Source organism: Dermacentor albipictus, chromosome 3, assembly GCF_038994185.2.
Source record: "Dermacentor albipictus isolate Rhodes 1998 colony chromosome 3, USDA_Dalb.pri_finalv2, whole genome shotgun sequence".
In the NCBI taxonomy this organism is placed as follows: domain Eukaryota; kingdom Metazoa; phylum Arthropoda; class Arachnida; order Ixodida; family Ixodidae; genus Dermacentor; species Dermacentor albipictus.
In genome coordinates this window covers 120,041,801-120,060,008 of record NC_091823.1, presented here as the reverse complement: position 1 = coordinate 120,060,008, position 18,208 = coordinate 120,041,801, and the positions used below count along the sequence as shown (strand labels likewise).

At 47.0% G+C, this 18,208-nt stretch overlaps 2 protein-coding genes across 3 annotated transcripts in view; one reads left to right on the top strand and one right to left on the bottom strand.

The window, feature by feature from the left end:
* The window catches only part of LOC135919478 (uncharacterized), an 84,024-nt gene that overhangs the window by 29,115 nt on the left and 36,701 nt on the right, over positions 1-18,208 (bottom strand). For both annotated transcript variants that reach the window (XM_065453314.2, XM_065453315.2), the window contains one exon: positions 3,938-4,047. In XM_065453314.2, the coding sequence (XP_065309386.2) occupies positions 3,938-4,047 (110 nt within the window). The remainder of the gene's footprint in view (positions 1-3,937; positions 4,048-18,208) is intronic.
* Positions 5,407-9,719, top strand: LOC139057900 (putative nuclease HARBI1). Its single transcript, XM_070536686.1, has 4 exons — positions 5,407-6,384; positions 6,932-7,067; positions 7,132-7,643; positions 9,592-9,719. Exons 1-3 carry the CDS (start codon positions 5,767-5,769, stop codon positions 7,635-7,637), a joined length of 1,260 nt encoding a protein of 419 aa, XP_070392787.1. The 5' UTR covers positions 5,407-5,766; the 3' UTR covers positions 7,638-7,643; positions 9,592-9,719.

Below are 18,208 nucleotides of genomic sequence, written 5' to 3'. Positions count from 1 at the left end.
AACCACAGTCTTTCAGTCGAAAACCAAGGTCGTGAATGGTATGCGAGGTAGCACTGCTGTCATCTTGCTAGTGCTATACTCCACGCAGGACACAATGCGAGTGGTCACCTCTTGTATGATTGACGCAAACATCATCTAGGTAATGTTTAAAGGGGCCCTGAGCCACCCCTCGGGCTTGGTGAAATAACATAGTCCGCCGGGAGCATACGCTGTCGTGAACATAGCCAAGTTCTGCTGTCGTACGCGGTCCGTGGAGCTCGCCAGTGGAGCGCGAAGTCACCTTTTTCTCAAACGCTCTCGTTTCAAAAACCCCATGGTCCTCGCTTTTTAACGCGATAGCGTTAAGGAGCTCGTGTCGCAGAAAAGCCGGTGTCGTCGGCGTCCGCGGCGTTGACCGTGAGCGATAAATAACGGCAGGCACTTCATAAATAAAAAGCAACTTCCAAGATGGGCTGGGTGGGAATCGCACCAGGGTCTCCGGCGTGTGAGACGGAGACGCTACCACTCAGCCACGAGTTTGATGCTTCCAAGCGGTACAAACGCGCCTCTAGTGAATGCGGTGTTGCCTTCGAAACGAGCCGTGGAAAGTTATACTGCAGTGTATTTAGGTAATTATGAACATGTAACTTACAGAAGTCGCAATTACACGAGTAGCGAAGTGCGTTTCCGCTGCATTTCTTCTGCGCTTTCCGCACACGCAGAGCCATCTTGCGGCAAACACAGAAGACCCCCTCGTCTCCATGTAGGGCGCTGCCTCGACAGATGGCGCGCCACGCGCGCATTGGAGCTGTGGAAGGACCGGTGCGAGGGGGGTAGTTGCCCGGACTCTCTCTCCCCTGACAACGCTTCGCCTTGCTCCTTCTGCAGAGTCAAGCGTCCTTCCTTTCTTTAGATCACTATCTGTCTATCTCTCTGCCCGTGCCGATCACGACGTTTGGCTGGCGTGCATCATTTCCCCCTCCGAGATACCGAGTTCTTTGGTTCGTTCCGCTTGCTAAGGCGCACGTTTCGTTGCTGCGCCGAACGCCGCATTGCTCGACCATATGGCTCGACGCTCACCGCGTCCGATGCGGGGCGCCTCGTAAGTGATGGCTGCCCTGTAGCCCATTGTCTTACACCCCTTGGCGGTTCGACGGGAACGCTGTCGCGTTCCACTCTTGAAGGCGAAGCTTAAGCGTCCTCCAATTTTTTCTGTGTGCTTCATTTCGGCATAAAGCACACTCCAATACGCGGCTGCTATTGGTCGCTGCGCTCGGCTACACCGCGGCCGCCGCGAGGTGCCGCCACGAGTCTAGTGGCTAAGCGCATTGCGGCTCTGCGAGGACAGCCGCGTTTGGCTTACGTTTAGCGCGGCATAGGCACCAAATCGGAAATTTGAACTGGGCGCCACGGTGACGTCTCCGCCGTAGGCTTCGCAGTGCAAGGCATTGGAAGAGGAAGGGGAGCACAGCTGAGGCCAACGTTACTAGACTAGCTTCAGTTTTAAAACTCGGCGCCGTTGCGCGGAACCGCCACCCGCCCGCGCCTTCGTGACGCTGCAGTCGCGCCCGGCTTCACTTCCTCACTAGCCGGCTACGCGGGCGGGCCGTACTAAGCACGCGGTGCAGCGTTGGTGTATTCTGTAGTTCGTCGTTGACGGTGAATTTCAGCAAGCATGTCATCCTTGGAACTGTAGCCTTCGCCGAGTTTCTTAAGAATATCAGCTGACGATGCCGACGTGTTGTGTACCTGGCTGCATAGGCCGCTATCGGAACGATGTCAACAGTTTGGCGCACCACTTTTTCTGTGCTCCCAACAATGAGATGCTTCGCTCGGCGTGAAAAAGAGCGATTCCTCGTGCCGACCGGGAACAGTTGTTGTAGTTGTAGCCTGTGATGCGTGTGGCTCCTACCCACGATGGGGCATTGGCCAAGAAATGGGTTTATTATTCGAAATTATTATGGAGCATAAATTTCCTAATAGCTATTGAAATAGCATTGAATAGCGCAGAATTACCTGTTAAATAAAATCAGAAAGGTCATATTGAATGAGTAATTATGAATTTATTAATAAAAACAAAAAGAAAGGAATTTAGCAGGGCATGCGTTTAGATTCCGTTAGGAATGTTCCGACAGCGAAGCATGCATCCCTGTGGCTGAATCACAAAGTGGACGCTCCGAACGAAAGAAGGCCGGGAACACTCTGCGAAATCAACGGCACGCGCTCGTGCCACTGCTCCCGCGTTCGTCGTCGTCTTGCACAGCTGGCTGCATGGCCGTTCATCTTTCCGGCGTAGAATTTCGCTTCACCTCTGTCGTAATGGGGAGGCCGCGTTTACGGGGTCATGAGCCATTGCTTAAGGGAGTATGAGCCACTCATGGTCTTACGTAACGGAAAGATTTAATTTTTAAGAAATTTAATTTCAAAGAATCACAAGCGGCAAATCGCAGGCGATGGCTGCTAACCACGCCGCTGAGCAAACTCGAGACATCGAACGCAAGCGACAACTGCGCACTGCGGGCATACCATCAGTGACGTCGTTCTCTCTCGCAGCCGATTGTGTGTGTAACCTCATAACTGAGAAATACTTTAATGAACCCTCGGGATTAACCCAGTGCTAAGCACAGGGGCCGCACGTTTCAGCTTCGCTGATTAAGCATCTTGACGGAGTGAAAAATCCGGCTTCTTTTGTGTGTGTGTGTGTGTGTGCCTTGTGTGTACAAAGACCGACCTCATCTTTCTTTTTGTAGCGCTTCTTTGGCGTGGTGGCAAGCTTCGGTGGGGATGAAAATCATGCTAAAATCACGCCCTTTGGCCAGATATTCAGGCTCCTGAGCCTAAACTGCGCGAAACGTTAAGACGACAGGAAGAAACACACGACATTTAGAGACGCAGCTTCTGCGCTTCGCTGTATGCGTTTCTTCCTTTCGTGCAGTTTACCCTTCTTTCAGTGTTAACGAACTGGTGCGATAAATCTTATTGCTGTAGGTGGATATCGCTTTCTCGTGGTCTCACTAATTCGGACAAGGGGAACGCCAGCGAGCGTGAAACACGCACCAACGGCGGCCCGTCCGCACGAGCTCAAGGCTGTGACGAAGCGTCTGCAGTGGAGCCCGATGGAACAGCGTTGCCCTCTGGCGGCTGTCACAGAAGTGGCGACAGCGGCTGTAAGCGCGCGGGCGGGGAGTTTTACAACTGAAGCTAGTCTAGTAACGTTGGCTGAGGCCTTGTTTCATTGCCGATAGCTCCGCTTCTGCTGAACGAATCGAAGTACTTTTTGCGGCAAAATGGTTCTGAAATAGCCTATCTTCACTTCAAATGTCGTTCCCCACTTCGTTAAAAAGTGGTCCAGGGCCCCTTTAAGAAGCAACCGAGAAAAGAACGCGTGTCGCTGGGAAACAGATGCAGCTTGCATGCTTGATCACTTCAGCATTGCTAAACTTGTATGGAAGGCTTCGCATGTACGGCGATGGACAAATGTCAATGCTTTTGAAATCAAAAAAGGATAATGGCAGCGTCCGGAATGTACAGAAGCCCCTACACAAGAGAAACGTTTTAGCCATGTTATTGCTTTTATATATTTTAAATAAACAGCAAATGTTAGCTGAGATGCTTCTTGAAAACTTGAATAATGCATTGCATGAGGCCAAAATATTTACCAACAATTAGGGTAGGTACAAGTAGTTTATTAAAACTACTGGTAGTTTAGATTTGAATGCCCTGAATTTTTATGGATATGGTAATTAACGCATTCCACAGATATTTTTTTCAAAGGAAGCTGACGTTCTCTTGAGCGTGCTCTCTTTCTGATTATTACCGCGTGCTGACTGTTCTACCTCCCTCGGGCATTCGTGGGACCAAAGGTGAATTGAAATAGGCGAAGAATTCTTCTATGCTCGCTGCGCTGGTATACGACTGACCTGCCCCTTGTATAATATCCTTTACGTTGGGTACTCACTCCTGTCCCGGTGACCACGTTCCATTCCACAGCGCGTAGCCACCGGCGGAGATGTCCACATTGTCGTGATCAAAATAGAATTCTTTACTGCTGTTGTAATAGGCAGGAACCTGTTGAGAAGGAGAAAGTATGTGCATAACGATTAGCTTTTATGTTAAAAGCCACTCACTCAGCGACGGTATTAGAATAGTACAATAGTGCAATTTAAATTTCTTTCGCGAATCTCGACAAACCAAACGACAAAAGTAAGAAACCATAAGCTCAATTTGTACTATAACAGCGATTATACGGAGCCTCGAGCCGTGTTCGGGCCATCACCGTTAGTGCCGTCGTCGGCATCACCGTGCTATTCCGCTACAGAGGCAGTACAGAGGCGGGGAGTGCGCATGGATGCAAAGACGACGAAGCAATGTCGGTTTGGTGGCGAACCAGCTCCATCGGCTTGGTGGAATAGTGAGCCCGGCATGTTTCCCTCCATTGCTGCTGGCATGAGCATTGTATGCGACATACTGTCAGCACCGCAGAGTTCCTGCTGAGCTACTGTGTGTGCGCACTGATCTGAGAAGAATGGTCAGGAGACGCCGTACTAACGTTATCTAACATTGTGCTGCCTAACGCCGACGGCTTGTTGTCGGTCTCTTCGCGTACCCCATTGAGATGCGAGGCCTCCATCGCAAATGGAGGGGGGCGGGGTCCTAATCATGCCAGCGTTGTGAGACGACTGACTGCTGGCAGGGCGTTGCGTAGACATGTGGGGCCCGCGTATCCTTAGAACGCCGCCCGAGGAGTTTCAAGCGCCACGGCAAGCCTTGCTCCCTCCGTCAATAATTCGCCCTTCGGGGGAAGCTAGCATATTAACGCGATAGCGTTAAGGAGCTCGTGTCGCAGAAAAGCCGGTGTCGTCGGCGTCGGGTGTCGGTGTCGCCGTCCGCGGCGTTTACCGTGAGCGATAAATCACGGTAGGCACTTCATAAATAAAAAGCAACTTCCAAGATGGGCTGGGTGGGATGCGAACCAGGGTCTCCGTAGTGTGAGACGGAAACGCTACCACTCAGCCACGAGTTTGATGCTTCCAAGCGGTACAAACGCGCCTCTAGTGAATGCGGTGTTGCCTTCGAAACGAGCCGTGGAAAGTTATACTGCGGTGTATATCGGTAATTATGAGCATCTAACTTACAGAAGTCGCAATTACACGAGTAGCGAAGTGCGTTTCCGCTGCATTTCTTCTGCGCTTTTCGCACACGCAGAGCCATCTTGCGGCAAACACAGAAGAACCCCTCCTCTCCATGTAGGGCGCTGCTCCGACAGATGGCGCGTCACGCGCGCATAGGAGCTGTCGCGGCTCGGACTCTCTCCCAGGGGGTGCGATCGCGCAAACAGCTCGCTTTTCCGTTCTCTCGCTTGCCCTCTCGTGATTCGTTGGCGCCCGCGCGTTTCGTCACGGCCGTCATTGCGCCGGGGCGGGACCACAAAATACGTTTACGTCACACTCCTGTCAATCATTCCAAAAGCGAGGGGAAACGGCCGCTTTCGTGGAACGGTCGACAAGGGCATTCGCTTCGAAGAATGAATGGCCGTTGCCATAGCAGCGCTAGTAGCAGACGATGCGCCTGTCGTCTGCTCATAATGTCGTCGCTCGCCGAACATGGCTGGCCCTGGCGGGGGTCGAGTTTTTCGAGATTAAAACGCGATCCGCCATCGCCGAACCTTAGCGATGTTAATTATTGAAAACAACTGTGATCACAGTGAAATTAAATGCTGCGCCTGCGCTGTGATAAATATAAATAGTGCTGTTTTAATTTTGATTGATCCGAGTGCATTTGTCGAGAATGCTCGCCGTTTCACGTTGTGCTCAGAGAATCGCGTTCATTGTTCGGCGGTTTGTTTGGTGCTCACGAGTCGCGATGGCCGCTCCTATTATCGCGCTTTTGGAGTCGCTCGGGCAGCCTCGGCAACGCATCTTTCGGGACGCATTTGACGAGCTTACCGAGGAAGAGTTCCGCGACCACTTCAGGCTCTCGAAGCGCACTGTGCGCTGGCTCTGCGAGCAACTGGAAGACGCCATCGGTGGCCTTCGGACCGGTGGCATCACGACGCAAGAGAGGGTGCTTTGTGCTCTCCGTTTCTTCGCGACGGGGAGCTACCAAAGATCCATCGGCAGCGAAGAATTCGTATCGATGGGGCAAGCTTCCGTGAGCGAAAGCATTCACGCAGTTGCGGAAGCAATAACCGTGGTGGGCCGGCAACAGGGCTGGGTAAGCTTCCCGTTGTCAACGGCCGGCAAGGCTACTGCAAAGGCGGCCTTTGCGGTTCGGGGCCGCATTCCCGGTGTAGTGGCCTGCGTCGACGGGACGCTCATAGCGATCAAACAGCCCGAAGGACTCAGCCCGGGCGAGACCGCGGGCTTCATGTCAAGAAAGGGCTTCTACGCCTTGAATACCATGATCGTAAGTACTCACGATCTGACATTTTTTTTGCACGCTCTCATCTTTTATTAGGTTATCGGTTTTATGTAATGCCGTCGTAGTGTGTACAATACGGGTACCACGTAAAGCAATATCGATCGTGATCGAACCCGTTCGGAATTTAATTTCTCGGTCCAGATTGACTCATTTGCTTAAGCTGCGGGAGGCAGGTAATCGCGGTTGATAATTTCGAACGGAATCAAATTGATCGATAGTGCCCTTGCGGTACGGGTATAAGAGTACGCATTGAACAACCAAGGCGGCTATGATGAGCGTTAATTCACAAATGTCTCGTGAATGTAGCTTTTTGCACATTTCTTGCAATAATTAAAGAAGACTATTTCGGAGATTGCTTTTTACTAATGTGAGAAAGAATGCAGCTGTGTCTGGGAAAGAATTATGAAATCATGTTGTTGCAAAAAGATTTCATTCAGACTATTTATCTGTCAGCATGACGTGAAATATGAGAATATTCCAGCTCAAATTGCTTATTCTGAACCATTTTCCGCCCGTTTGTTCTGCCCTCCAGGTGTGTGATGCCCATATGCGCATCGTGGACATCGATCCCCGTTTCCCCGGATCGTGCCATGACTCCTACGTGTGGAGGCACTCACCACTGTTAGGCCGCCTCACACGTAACCTGCGACGTGGAGAATGGGTGCTTGGTGAGTGCTGCAGACATGTTGCAATCAGTGAAGTATATTACACAGTTATGTTTCCAACATGCAGGAGACTCGGGCTACCCTCTTGAGCCATGGCTGCTGACTCCTGTGCCAGGCCATCCAGGCATTGACACTCCGGAGGGGCGCTACAACCAGGCCCATGCCTCCATGAGGAACGTTGTGGAGAGGGCTATTGGCGTCTTGAAGGCAAGGTTCCGGTGCCTTCAAAGGTACCGGACACTCCTTTATGAGCCCAAGGATGCAGCCACAATCGTGGCAGCCTGCGCCGCTCTCCACAACATTGCTTTGAAGGCAGGGGAGCCGGAGCTGCAGGACAGTGATGAGGAGGCTGATGACAACCAGCCACCGCTGCAACAGGGCTTGCCTGTGTCTCAAGGGCACCACACCTGCCGGCAAGAAACGCCCAGAGAGCTGCTGATGAGGGCGAAGCAGATGAGGAGCCAGGTTGTCAACCTGTTCTCTGCGGCCCCTAGCTGGCGTACCACTCACCTGCGTGTGCTGCATCGTCGGCTGAGGCAGCAACAGCAGCCTCGTCGCGCGGCTCAACCGTAAAGCCAGGTGAGTTCTCCAACATCGGCGTGAAAAGGCAAACCTCATAATGCCATTGAAAAATTGAAATGGTCGCCCTTGATAAAAAGGATGCAAGGCATTTTCAAAAATATTTGTTTTAATTAATACTGAAATCTCCATTGCGGATTTTCACAGGGTGTGTCACAGTAACAAAAGGTTTAGAAACAGTGGAAGAGACGTTAAAAAAGTGTTGCTGGGCAACTTAGTTCCTGATGGGAACGCAAATTCAAGGAGAATACAAAAAACAGCACAAGCACCTGAGCGGGTGTGCTGCTGCATCTTTTTTCCGGGTTCTTTTTTTCTTTTGTAATTTTATTCTTAAATAACTAGAAACACAAAATACAAAATGACACTCTGTTATAACAGGGAATTTTGAAAACAAAACAGACAGAGGTAGGTTTTGCACGAAGACATGTCGTGCCATTTCGACATTTTTGTCCACCCCTGTAGCCAGCTGGGTAGCTAGATTGAAACGTCACAAGAACATTTCATTTCACACTGCAACGGGCACATTGTTCATGTAGGATATTCAGCCAGCATGGAGTAAAGCCAAGACATGGTGTAGCTCAAGGAAATGGTATTACTTTAATGTACTCCATGGTTTCAACTTTGTAAACATCCTCGTGTCACAAAAAAATACAGATAAATGTCAGCCGCTACATGTTCTGCATTCAGATACACCCCATATAAAACATATCTGAAGTAGTAACAGTGACGAAATATGTCAGAATGAGCTGGACTAACGTGCTGCTGTAGCAGGAAGCCTGCAGGACGTGTGTATGTCACATATCACAGCACCTTGAACTGCTTTTCAGTATCAGGTACAGTAATGCACTCCATAGCTGTAGCTTAGCATATATAAAGTTACATGGAAGTAGTAGCAAAAAAATATCACAGCAGGAGCCTATGTGGCTAGCCAGGAGTGCTTCATGTAACACTTATTACCCTCTCATTATAAAAGTGGTAAGCATACAAATAAAAAGCATCATGCAAGCCTGACGCATTCTGTACTTCGATATAAATGGCAGGAATAACATGACCTAGTTGAAAACAATATGACTAATACTGTTTTTCTCCGCGTACAAGGCATCAGCTGTTAGCTGGAGAATCCCCGTCAGGCGCCAAATCAAGAGTTAGCTTCACTATATGTAATGTGTAACACAATTCTAAAGCAGCCATCTAGTGATTTCAGGTAGACACTGGATATGGAACCTTGCAAGAAAAAAAATTGGACCTCAGTGCAACAACACAGAGTACAGAAAGAGCAACGCTAGCATGACTGCCACCTAACTCATATGACTGAAACACCCTAAACATATTAATGATACTTGCTAAAAAATACTAAAACATACTAACAATAAAGTTACAAAAATAGTATGCAATTTTTGTGCACATAACGGAAATAAGGTAACTATTTAATTTCTGCTACCTTCGAGTAACATCTCAAAGTTTAGATCACTAAAAAAATATTTAAATGTACAAAACAAGATCAAAGTTATAATGAACGAATAATAATGAATAATACGAAAAATACAAGTAATAAATAATATAACTTCAAATGTACAAAACAAGATCAAAGTTATAATGAATGAATAATACAAAAAATACAAGTAATAAATAATAAAACTTCAAATGCACAAAACAAGATCAAAGTTATAATGAACGAATAATAATGAACGAATAATAATGAATAATACAAAAAAATACAAGTAATAAATAATAAAACTTCAAATGTGCAAAACAAGATCAAAGTTATAATGAACGAATAATAATGAATAATACAAAAAAATACAAGTAATAAATAATAAAACTTCAAATGTACAAAACAAGATCAAAGTTATAATGAACGAATAATAATGAACGAATAATAATGAATAATACAAAAAATACAAGTAATAAATAGTAAAACTTCAAATCGCCTATTCCCTCCTTGCAGCCACTGCCTCCTGCATCAGCTGGCCCAAGAGCTGCGAAAGCTGCCCCACTGGCCGCAGTGCCTCCGCTACTTGGTCGGCCTGCCGCTCCACAGCAGCCACGACCCGCTCAGTAGCTGCAGCCAGCCGGTCTACGCCCTGGCGGATACCACGCAGGAGCTAGAAATAAATCATTACATCAGCATCCATTCCCGCACAATCGGTCAAGCACCTCTACAGCAAAGTGACCTGCATAACGAAAGAGTAATTATGTTCGGTCGGTTCCTAGTGAGGCGTGCTGTGCACAATGTTTACAAAGTGAGCTGTAAAACGGATGATTTCGGTGGTCCCAAGCACTTTAGGTATAAAAGCGCTCAACTGCATGTATGCTCATTCAGATTACCATATGTTCATTAGTTATGGGGACAAGGACAAACACTTCCTATGTTGTTGTCTGTCTGCACCATTGTATCTGTTTTTTGTTGTTGGTTTTCATGTAGTTGTGCAAAGAAATATCAATACCATATGTACTTTTATGCTGTCGAGCCGCCGGAAAGTTAACAGATGGCATAGCAATAAGTTTGGGATTGCAAATGAGCAAGCGACCTTGACATGTATCACTGTAGCAAAGAATGCTAGGCCCTATGTTGCATTTTGTTGCAAAAGCATGTATTGGACCCTGTATATAAATTGTTATTCAAGCATTGCAAGCTGTCGCACTGCCATTATATGTGATGTTTCCCAGCTTTCCAGAACAAGTTAGCAACTTCAAACTTTGTGGAAATAGCCACAGTCCTGAGTGTATTGTGTGGCAAAGTTTTCCTCTTACTGCCTTAATTACAACCATTGCAACTCATTAATTAACAGTGTTCTCCTTTTTTATGTTTCAATAGTTTATTGAGGTTTGTGTTCTCCATCGTCCTCAATGAACTATGCAAGCTATAGTGTTTTTAAGTGCGTCAAAATAAAGGAAACTTTACGGCGATGTGCAAGCTAAATTTGAACTGTGAGTTAGCTGCCGCCTTTGCAAATAATTATGAAGATGAAGGGCCCAGAGCATTTTAGGTGTTTTACATATGCCACTCAATTTACGCCGCTGCCTTGGGAAAAATGTTTCAGACATGAATATTTTTGTGTGATGGGGGAGAACTATCACAATCAGCATGCGCAATCCGATGTGTGTGGTGCAATTACAGCATATGCGGAAAAATTCATTAGGTAATACTTGAAGGTGGGCGGCCAAGGTTTGAAACGAGTAAGTCATATGAGGCAGTGTTCTAAAACGAGTGATTTAATTACAGGCAACTTGCCATGTCTATGAAACTGCTCAAAAGAAAGAGCTTCAGTGGAAATAGGAATGTGTGAAGCTGTTATTGTGTGATTGATTGCAAGTGTCCCTGTTGTCTAGTCCACCCAGTTATTGCCTGTTGCAGAAATGCTAATGGCAGTGATTACTGTGTTTGAAGCTGTTACATTGTGTTAATGATTGCAAGTGACCGTGTTTATGACCATGTACGTAATGTATGATGATGTTCTCGTCCGTCTCCCTTAGTCTTTTTTTTTCAGTTCAGCTATTGAAACACGTGTTAGCCATGTATGTGAGTTAGTGACCTGTGCAGCTCATCAAATTGCTAAAAAAATGTTACACCTGTCTACTGTCATTCTATTACGCTCCACCATATAAAGCAGGCAAGGGCACACGCACTTCGTTTGTCTCGTCGTTCTGTGCGACGGTCCTGGCCTAGTCATCCGCGAGCCGTTCGACCAAGGCGTCCCGGTGGGACGCCCGACGAGGGCCTCGCGACCGGCGCTGCACCCGGGGTTGGTAGCCTGGAAAAAGTACCACTTTTTAATGAACTAAACACACAACTACATTACGTCCAGTGCATTCAAGCTGTGACATTGCAGGATATTTCCTTTTCACTTACTGGTTCTCACTCCGCCAGGGCCAGCTGCAGGCTGTGCAGTGGCTGGAGGGCTTCGGGGCAGTGGCTCAACAGGGCCCACTCCTGGCTGCTGCAGTGCTCCTATATTGGTTATAGAGGGTACATTCACTCAACGGTTAGAGTAGAAATAGTTTGCGTTCCTTATATACGAAACAGATTCCACAAACAGGAAGGCAACAGGGAAGAGCAAAAGCTTACCTTCACGTGAAAGGCCACTGGTTCCTGCGGTGGTGCCCACAGATTCCACGGTCACCTCCATGGCGGGCTGAATTATGTATAAAATGCGAAGAAGCAGTTTTGTCAAGTTTGCGTAATCTGCTCCTCCCAATATGCACTAACATAGAGTTATGACAGCAGAAAAAAATCTCTTGAAATCCCAGTAGTAAACCATCTTGTGCATGCCAGCAGCAAACACATGCACATAAAGGAAGAAAAACTATTTCTGTTATACCAGTGTCACGCAGGCACTTTTGATCTGAATCGATCCCGATCGGGGCTAAATTTCTCTATTTCTATTGCCTCCTTCGCGGAATGAAGAAAGGAGCCAGTGGCTGTCGAGAAATTCCATCTAAACTGGGCGCGATTGCGAAGGAAGCGGCCTGCGTGACTGGGGTATAACATTGCTTACGCGATGCAGTATACGCGGCGCAACTACTGTAAATTACTGCCGCGTCCTCCCGTTTTTTTGGTGCGTTTGTCAATGGCTTACCTCGTCGAGTGGTTGGTAAAAAGCCTCGCACACTCCGGTCACCGTGGAGGTGCCCACTAGGGCGATGATGCGGCCACGAAGGCCGGGCAGACGGCCACCACCCGTGCCGCTGCAATTACGGACAGCATTGTAAATATCGAGAGCAACAGAACCGCTCCTCGACCTCACCTTTGACTTGCGGAAGCTGTGGCGGCATCTCGGCGCGAAAGAAATACTTCTTTCCGCCAAAAGACCTGCCACTGTTCGGCTGTCTTGGCGGCCGGGCCCTCAGTGTTCAGCAGGGCGGCGAGCTCACTCCAAAGCTGCCGCCTCCGCTCCACCGTGCACTCCGGTGTGAGTGCACACGATGCCCGCACAAGATAGGGATGGCCCTCCATAAACGCCACCAACAGTTCACGTTGGTGTGGCGACACGTGAGGGCCAAGCTTGACGTTCTTGTGCGACGACATTTTGGCAACTGACGAACAGCGATTTTGCAATTGAACTGCGCGCTCCCGCCAATTTGTTTTGACGTGTGCGATACCACCTAGCGGACTAAACCAAAATATATGCCGCTTAAATTAGTTTTCTGCTCTCGCATGAGATTTCCGAGGCAGATTATATGTTGCAACAGTAAGAATCTTTTTCTTATATTACGTGTTTAATTATTAAAGCATCGCAAACATTCTGCACTTAATGTATCGTCCCCGATCGAAGCTCAAACTGGTGACGCAAACTTCCGGGGCTGGGCTCGCTCGTTTATTGGCTGTGCTCTCCCTCCCGTTCTCACAAATCTTGCGGACGGCCTACTTTGTGACGTCGCAGCCAGACCGAACGAACGGAAAAGCGAGCTGTTTGCGCGATCGCACCCCTGACAACGCTTCGCCTTGGTCCCTCTGCAGAATCAAGCGTCCTTCCTTTCTTTAGATCGCCATCTGTCTATCTCTCTGCCCGTGCCGATCACGACGTTTGGCTGGCGTGCATCATTTCCCCTTCCGAGATACCGAGTTCTTCGGTTCGCTCCGCTTGCTCAGGCGCACGTTTCGTTGCTGCGCCGAACGCCGCGTTGATCGACCATCTGGGGCCGTATTCTGTAACGGTTCCTTTGGGAACCGGTTCCTTTTGGCTGTTACGTCTGGATTACGTAACTCGGAGAAAGAGTGGAACGGGGCGGCGTGAGGGGAACCAATCAACGAGCGGCGGTCTGCCGGAAGATCACGTCATCATTTTTGTTTGTACTTGGGGGACGGTATAGCAATTAAAGGATGTTGCTGGTTTGATAAAAAAACATTGGTTTCTACAGAACACTTGCAAATATATTTTCAGTAATAAATGTGAGCTTGCGGCGCAGACCGCTACTGGGAGTTGTAAGTTTATTTGTGTTGTTTTCTTATTTAGTCGCTAGGTGGTGTGCCATACGCTATGCAAACAAGTTGCCTCGCTTTGTTTACGTTTTGGACTTGCCAGTTTGCGCGCCGCGGATCCAAAACGATGTCCTCGCTGAAGGTTAGGCTGCTGGGTCCTCATGTTTCAGCGAGGCAACGCGATATACTCGTGTCATTTGTTGAAGAGCACCCCTACCTTGCGAAGGCGTCGTGTGTGCTGGGTCAACAGCTGACGGCGGCGCGCAAGGAGGAGCTCTCGCAGCAAGTGATTGCCTTGCTGAACGCTGAGGGCCCGGCAGTGAAAACTGCAGCCCAATGGCGCGGCGTGTGGAAGAAAGACGTGTATAACGCCCGCCGTGATGCAGCCAGGTAAGCACACTCGTTGACGGAGCTTTTGCGCACCATATTCTAACAAACGTGTTAATCACAGAGGAACCGGAGGAGGCAGCCTGCCCGGACCGCGAGGGCGGGCGAGCGCCATCGGAATCTGCCCGCCGTTCTTTGAGCCCGACGAAGAGGTGAACATCAGGCGCATGGGTTTCAATAGGTCAACGCCAAGTCGACGTGCTGTCGCGATTCGCTCAGTCACCGCCGTTATGGCTGATGTGTGGTCGCGCGCTAGTGTTGCCGCTCAGAAGATGGCCCGAGCTTGAGCGGAAATTGTCAAGCTATTTACTATCGCTTGCGTCAAGTAAGGTCGACATTTTTGTTTAATACCTTTCATCAGTATTTCAGTCTACTCATTCAAACATTAGGGGGGTTAATAGAGTTGATTTTCCGGTCGGAGTCGGCGAAATGTCTGAGGTTGTATTTAGTGTGACGAGCATCGAGTGATTATTACAGAGTTTGAAACGAACAAAAGTGTGTGGTCCGGATGATATCCCTACATCATTCCTTATAAATTGCTCGGGCATCTTTGTACTTCTGTCGCTTATTTCAAAATTTCTTAAATAACAGCGTTGTTCCTGGTGATTGGAAACTAGCGCGAGTGGTGCCAATTCATAAGAGTGGACAGAGGAACAGAGTTGAGAATTACGGACCAGTATCCTTAACTAGCATTTTATGTATGTAAGGTTATGGCACATGTGTATACCTGCATCACGTCTCATCTTGATAACAATAACCTTCTTCATCCTAGTCAGCATGGGTTTCGGCAGGGTTTTTCGTGTACGACACAATTGGTTGCATTCACTCATGAGCTAGTCTCAGCAGTCGACAAGAAACAAATTGTTGATTGTATATTTCTGTATTTCAAAAAAGCTTTTGACGTCGTTACGCATAGCCTACTGATCGCTAAACTTTTACTTTACAAATTGGATGAGAAGGTTATCGCATGTATTGCCGAGTATCTTCGCTCAAGACAGATGTCTGTGGCTCTCAACGGATGTTCCTCTGAATACGTACCTGTGACTTCTGGGGTTCCCCAGATGTCACATTCATGGCACCACTTCAGGCATTACATCATCATTTACAGCATGGTTTCCAAAAAGGATTTTCTTGCGAAACCCAACTACTAGAATTCACGTCAGACTTGCACTTTCATATGAACAGTAATAAACAAATTGACTGCATCTTTTTGGATTTCTCGAAAGCATTCGATCGTGTAGCCCATAGTCACCCGATATCAAAGCTCTCAGCAATTAAACTCAACTCACTAACCCTATCATGGATTCGTAATTTTCTTACTAATCGCGAACAGTTCACTGTTGTTGCTAACTTTTCCTCTGGCCTCTTTGACGTCACCTCTGGTGTACCTCAAGGCAGTTTACTTGGGCCTCTTCTCTTTTTAATTTACATTAACGACTTGCCGAACAATATATCATCTTCTGTATGATTATTATTTCACAGATTTGTTCACACAGTTGGCCTAACCTTATCAAACCTGAAAGAAGCATCCTCGACGTCACAACGACTGAACAATCAGTTCAGCTACACCCGAATTTATGGCAACACACAACGCTTTTAATTTTTCAACTTTGCCCCGTGCGGTCCGTTTATGGAACGCACTACCAGATACCATTGCATGCCAATCTAAACACACTGCGTTTCGCAATCTGCTAAGCAATCAATATGCCGTTTCAACCGTCTAAACACGTCATGTCTTTTGTAATGTACTTGCATTTTTTTCTACAAGTTAAAGAATTTCAGCGCTCCCAATTTTATTACAATATTTACTACTGTATAACATGTAAAAACGTTTACAATGTTATTATGCTATTATATTGTTGCTTAACATTTATTGTTATTGCTCTACATATTGTATTTGCTAATGTATTAATTTTCCATGTTCTGTGTGCACTCCTTTCATTATGCTGATGTTTATTTCTTTCCCGATTCCATACTAATATGTTACCGTATTTCCCCCTTACACTATGCCTTCTCGAAGGCCTGTAAGGTACACGTAAATAAATAAATAAATATTTAGAATGTTTGCAGATGACTGTATAGTATATAAGGTCATCAACAGCGAATCTGACCAACAAGCACTACAATATGATTTGGATTTGATTGCCACATGGTGTGAAAAATGGAAAATGTCACTGAATGAGCAAAAAAGTGTCCACGTCACCTTTACCGGGAAGCGCTCATATGACAGCAAGCGTAACACTATAAATAATGCTACTCTTGAACAAGTGTCAGAATATGAATACTTCGGTGTATTTTTTTCTGCTGATCTAAGGTGGAACAGACACGTTACTCATGTTAGGAACAAGGCTGTCGGAGCATTAGGTTTCTTGAAACGTATCTTTAGTAGCTTGCCACAGAAACTTAGGGAGCAACTGTATTTCACACATGTGCGCAGTACACTAGAGTATGCTAGTGTTTGCTGGGATCCATATACTACAGAACTTGTAGATAAACGAGAAAAAGTGCAGAACAGGGCAGTTCGGTTTGTCCTTGGCAATTATGACAGGATGCTTAGCATGACAGAAAGCAAAAAGGCATTAAATTCGCATCTTCTCGAACACCGTCGCCGAAACCTCAGATTAAAATTTCTTCATAACATATACCACTCTAATGCGGGGATAGCCAGGTAATTGTATTTTCAGCCGCCCACATGTTTCTCAAAGGCGAGATCACAAATTAAAAATATGTGAGATTCCTTTTGACGCTCTATTGCATGAATTATGAAAAGTCATTTTTTCAGCTTTCATTATTGATTGAATGAGCAAACACGACTGTAATAATAAAGATAAAGCTTTGTGCCAAATATGGCACACCATGAAGATGGCTGAGCGCTCTTGCTGCCATGGGCGGAAAACAAACCTTCACGGACGGTGGTCTTTTTAGTGCGATGTGGGGAATGAAATGAAACAGTTGTTTGCTGCGTTCAGGCACAGATGAATGTTGCACTTCCTCTATCTTACCAACGACTTGTTTGTGCAAGGTGGCCGCTTACATCTTTGTTTCTTCTCGTCAAATTCTGGCCAGTGGCCGACTTGGTCAGATCGGTCGTCTTTGGGTGGCATTGCGGCCTCTGGTCCCTGTGCTTTTTTGACTTGAACCTGGAATTCGATGTCCTGACTAGAAGTCCTTCCTGGTCGCTAGTTGGGTAGGCATTTGTTATGCGAGGTAAGGCATTCTGCAATTTCTGCTTTTAAATGAGCCAGCGGTAGTACTTGTCTCCTCCTAAGCTGCTCCTGCACCCTCCTGTACAAGACCCATGCTGTTACTACCGATAAGTCTAGCATAGGCGTAAAAATTCGAAAGTGCCATTTCTTCGACCTCTGATATGTATGCAGTAAAGTCCAAACAGTGAGTGCAGCAGGTCAACACCACCCATGTGCCTGTTATGGACCTTTACTACGCTGGGGCAATCAATTTCGCGAAACACCTTGGCGGAGGTAAACCATCGCTTAGTCTTTTGGACTGGATCTCTCCCAACAAAGCTCGGCAGAAATGTCACTGCGCGGTTATCGTATCAACGCGCACACGATAACTCCACGTCATGTATCGCGTTTGTGAGTGCCTCTGAAGCACCACGTCCTTTACATTTCAGTTCCTTTTCGCTTTTCAGGCGGCTGTTTGGTAGACAATTCGCCCTTACCGTACCGATCGTCAAAATTCCATCTTGTGATAGAGTGACCTGCAACTTCGGGCTATTGAACAGATGGCAGCACGTTACCATATTTTGTATTTCAAGTTCATACTGTGCCAAATATGGCACACACCGATTTCGGTTTCTCTGCTGTAGTTGCAGGCAAAATTGAGAAAACTAGTAACTGCCTTGAATTGACGAGACCAAAAAATATGCCAAAATAATTTTTCTATGCTTCTGCGGTCGAAATTTTCAGAGAAAAAAAAACCAATTGCTCGTGTTTGCCCCCTCCAAGTTTCACGTTGCATCCCAAAATCTACTTCACCTCTGTTTTGCGTATCGCTCAAGAGATGGCAGCACTTGCCCATAATAAGTGCGCATAACTATGAGATTTACTCTGATGGTATCACATTCTCAACTCGGAATCTCACACACGCGAAAAAGAATGGTAACTGGTATGTGCCAAATATGGGACGCCATGCAATAGAAGGTTAAAAGCGATGCTTTCCGCTACTCTTTCTATGTTCGTACTATAAGAGATTGAAATACTCTACCACCTGACACTGTCTGTATTTGTTCAAA

What these genes read in the sequence shown, in the direction of transcription:
- LOC139057900 (XM_070536686.1), top strand. Translation starts at nt 5,767, where the DNA reads ATGCTCGCCGTTTCACGTTGTGCTCAGAGAATCGCGTTCATTGTTCGG. An exon ending in ACGCCTTGAATACCATGATC is followed by an intron (nt 6,385 to 6,931) that starts GTAAGTACTCAC and finishes TCTGCCCTCCAG; the next exon opens with GTGTGTGATGCCCATATGCG. An exon ending in ACGTGGAGAATGGGTGCTTG is followed by an intron (nt 7,068 to 7,131) that starts GTGAGTGCTGCA and finishes TCCAACATGCAG; the next exon opens with GAGACTCGGGCTACCCTCTT.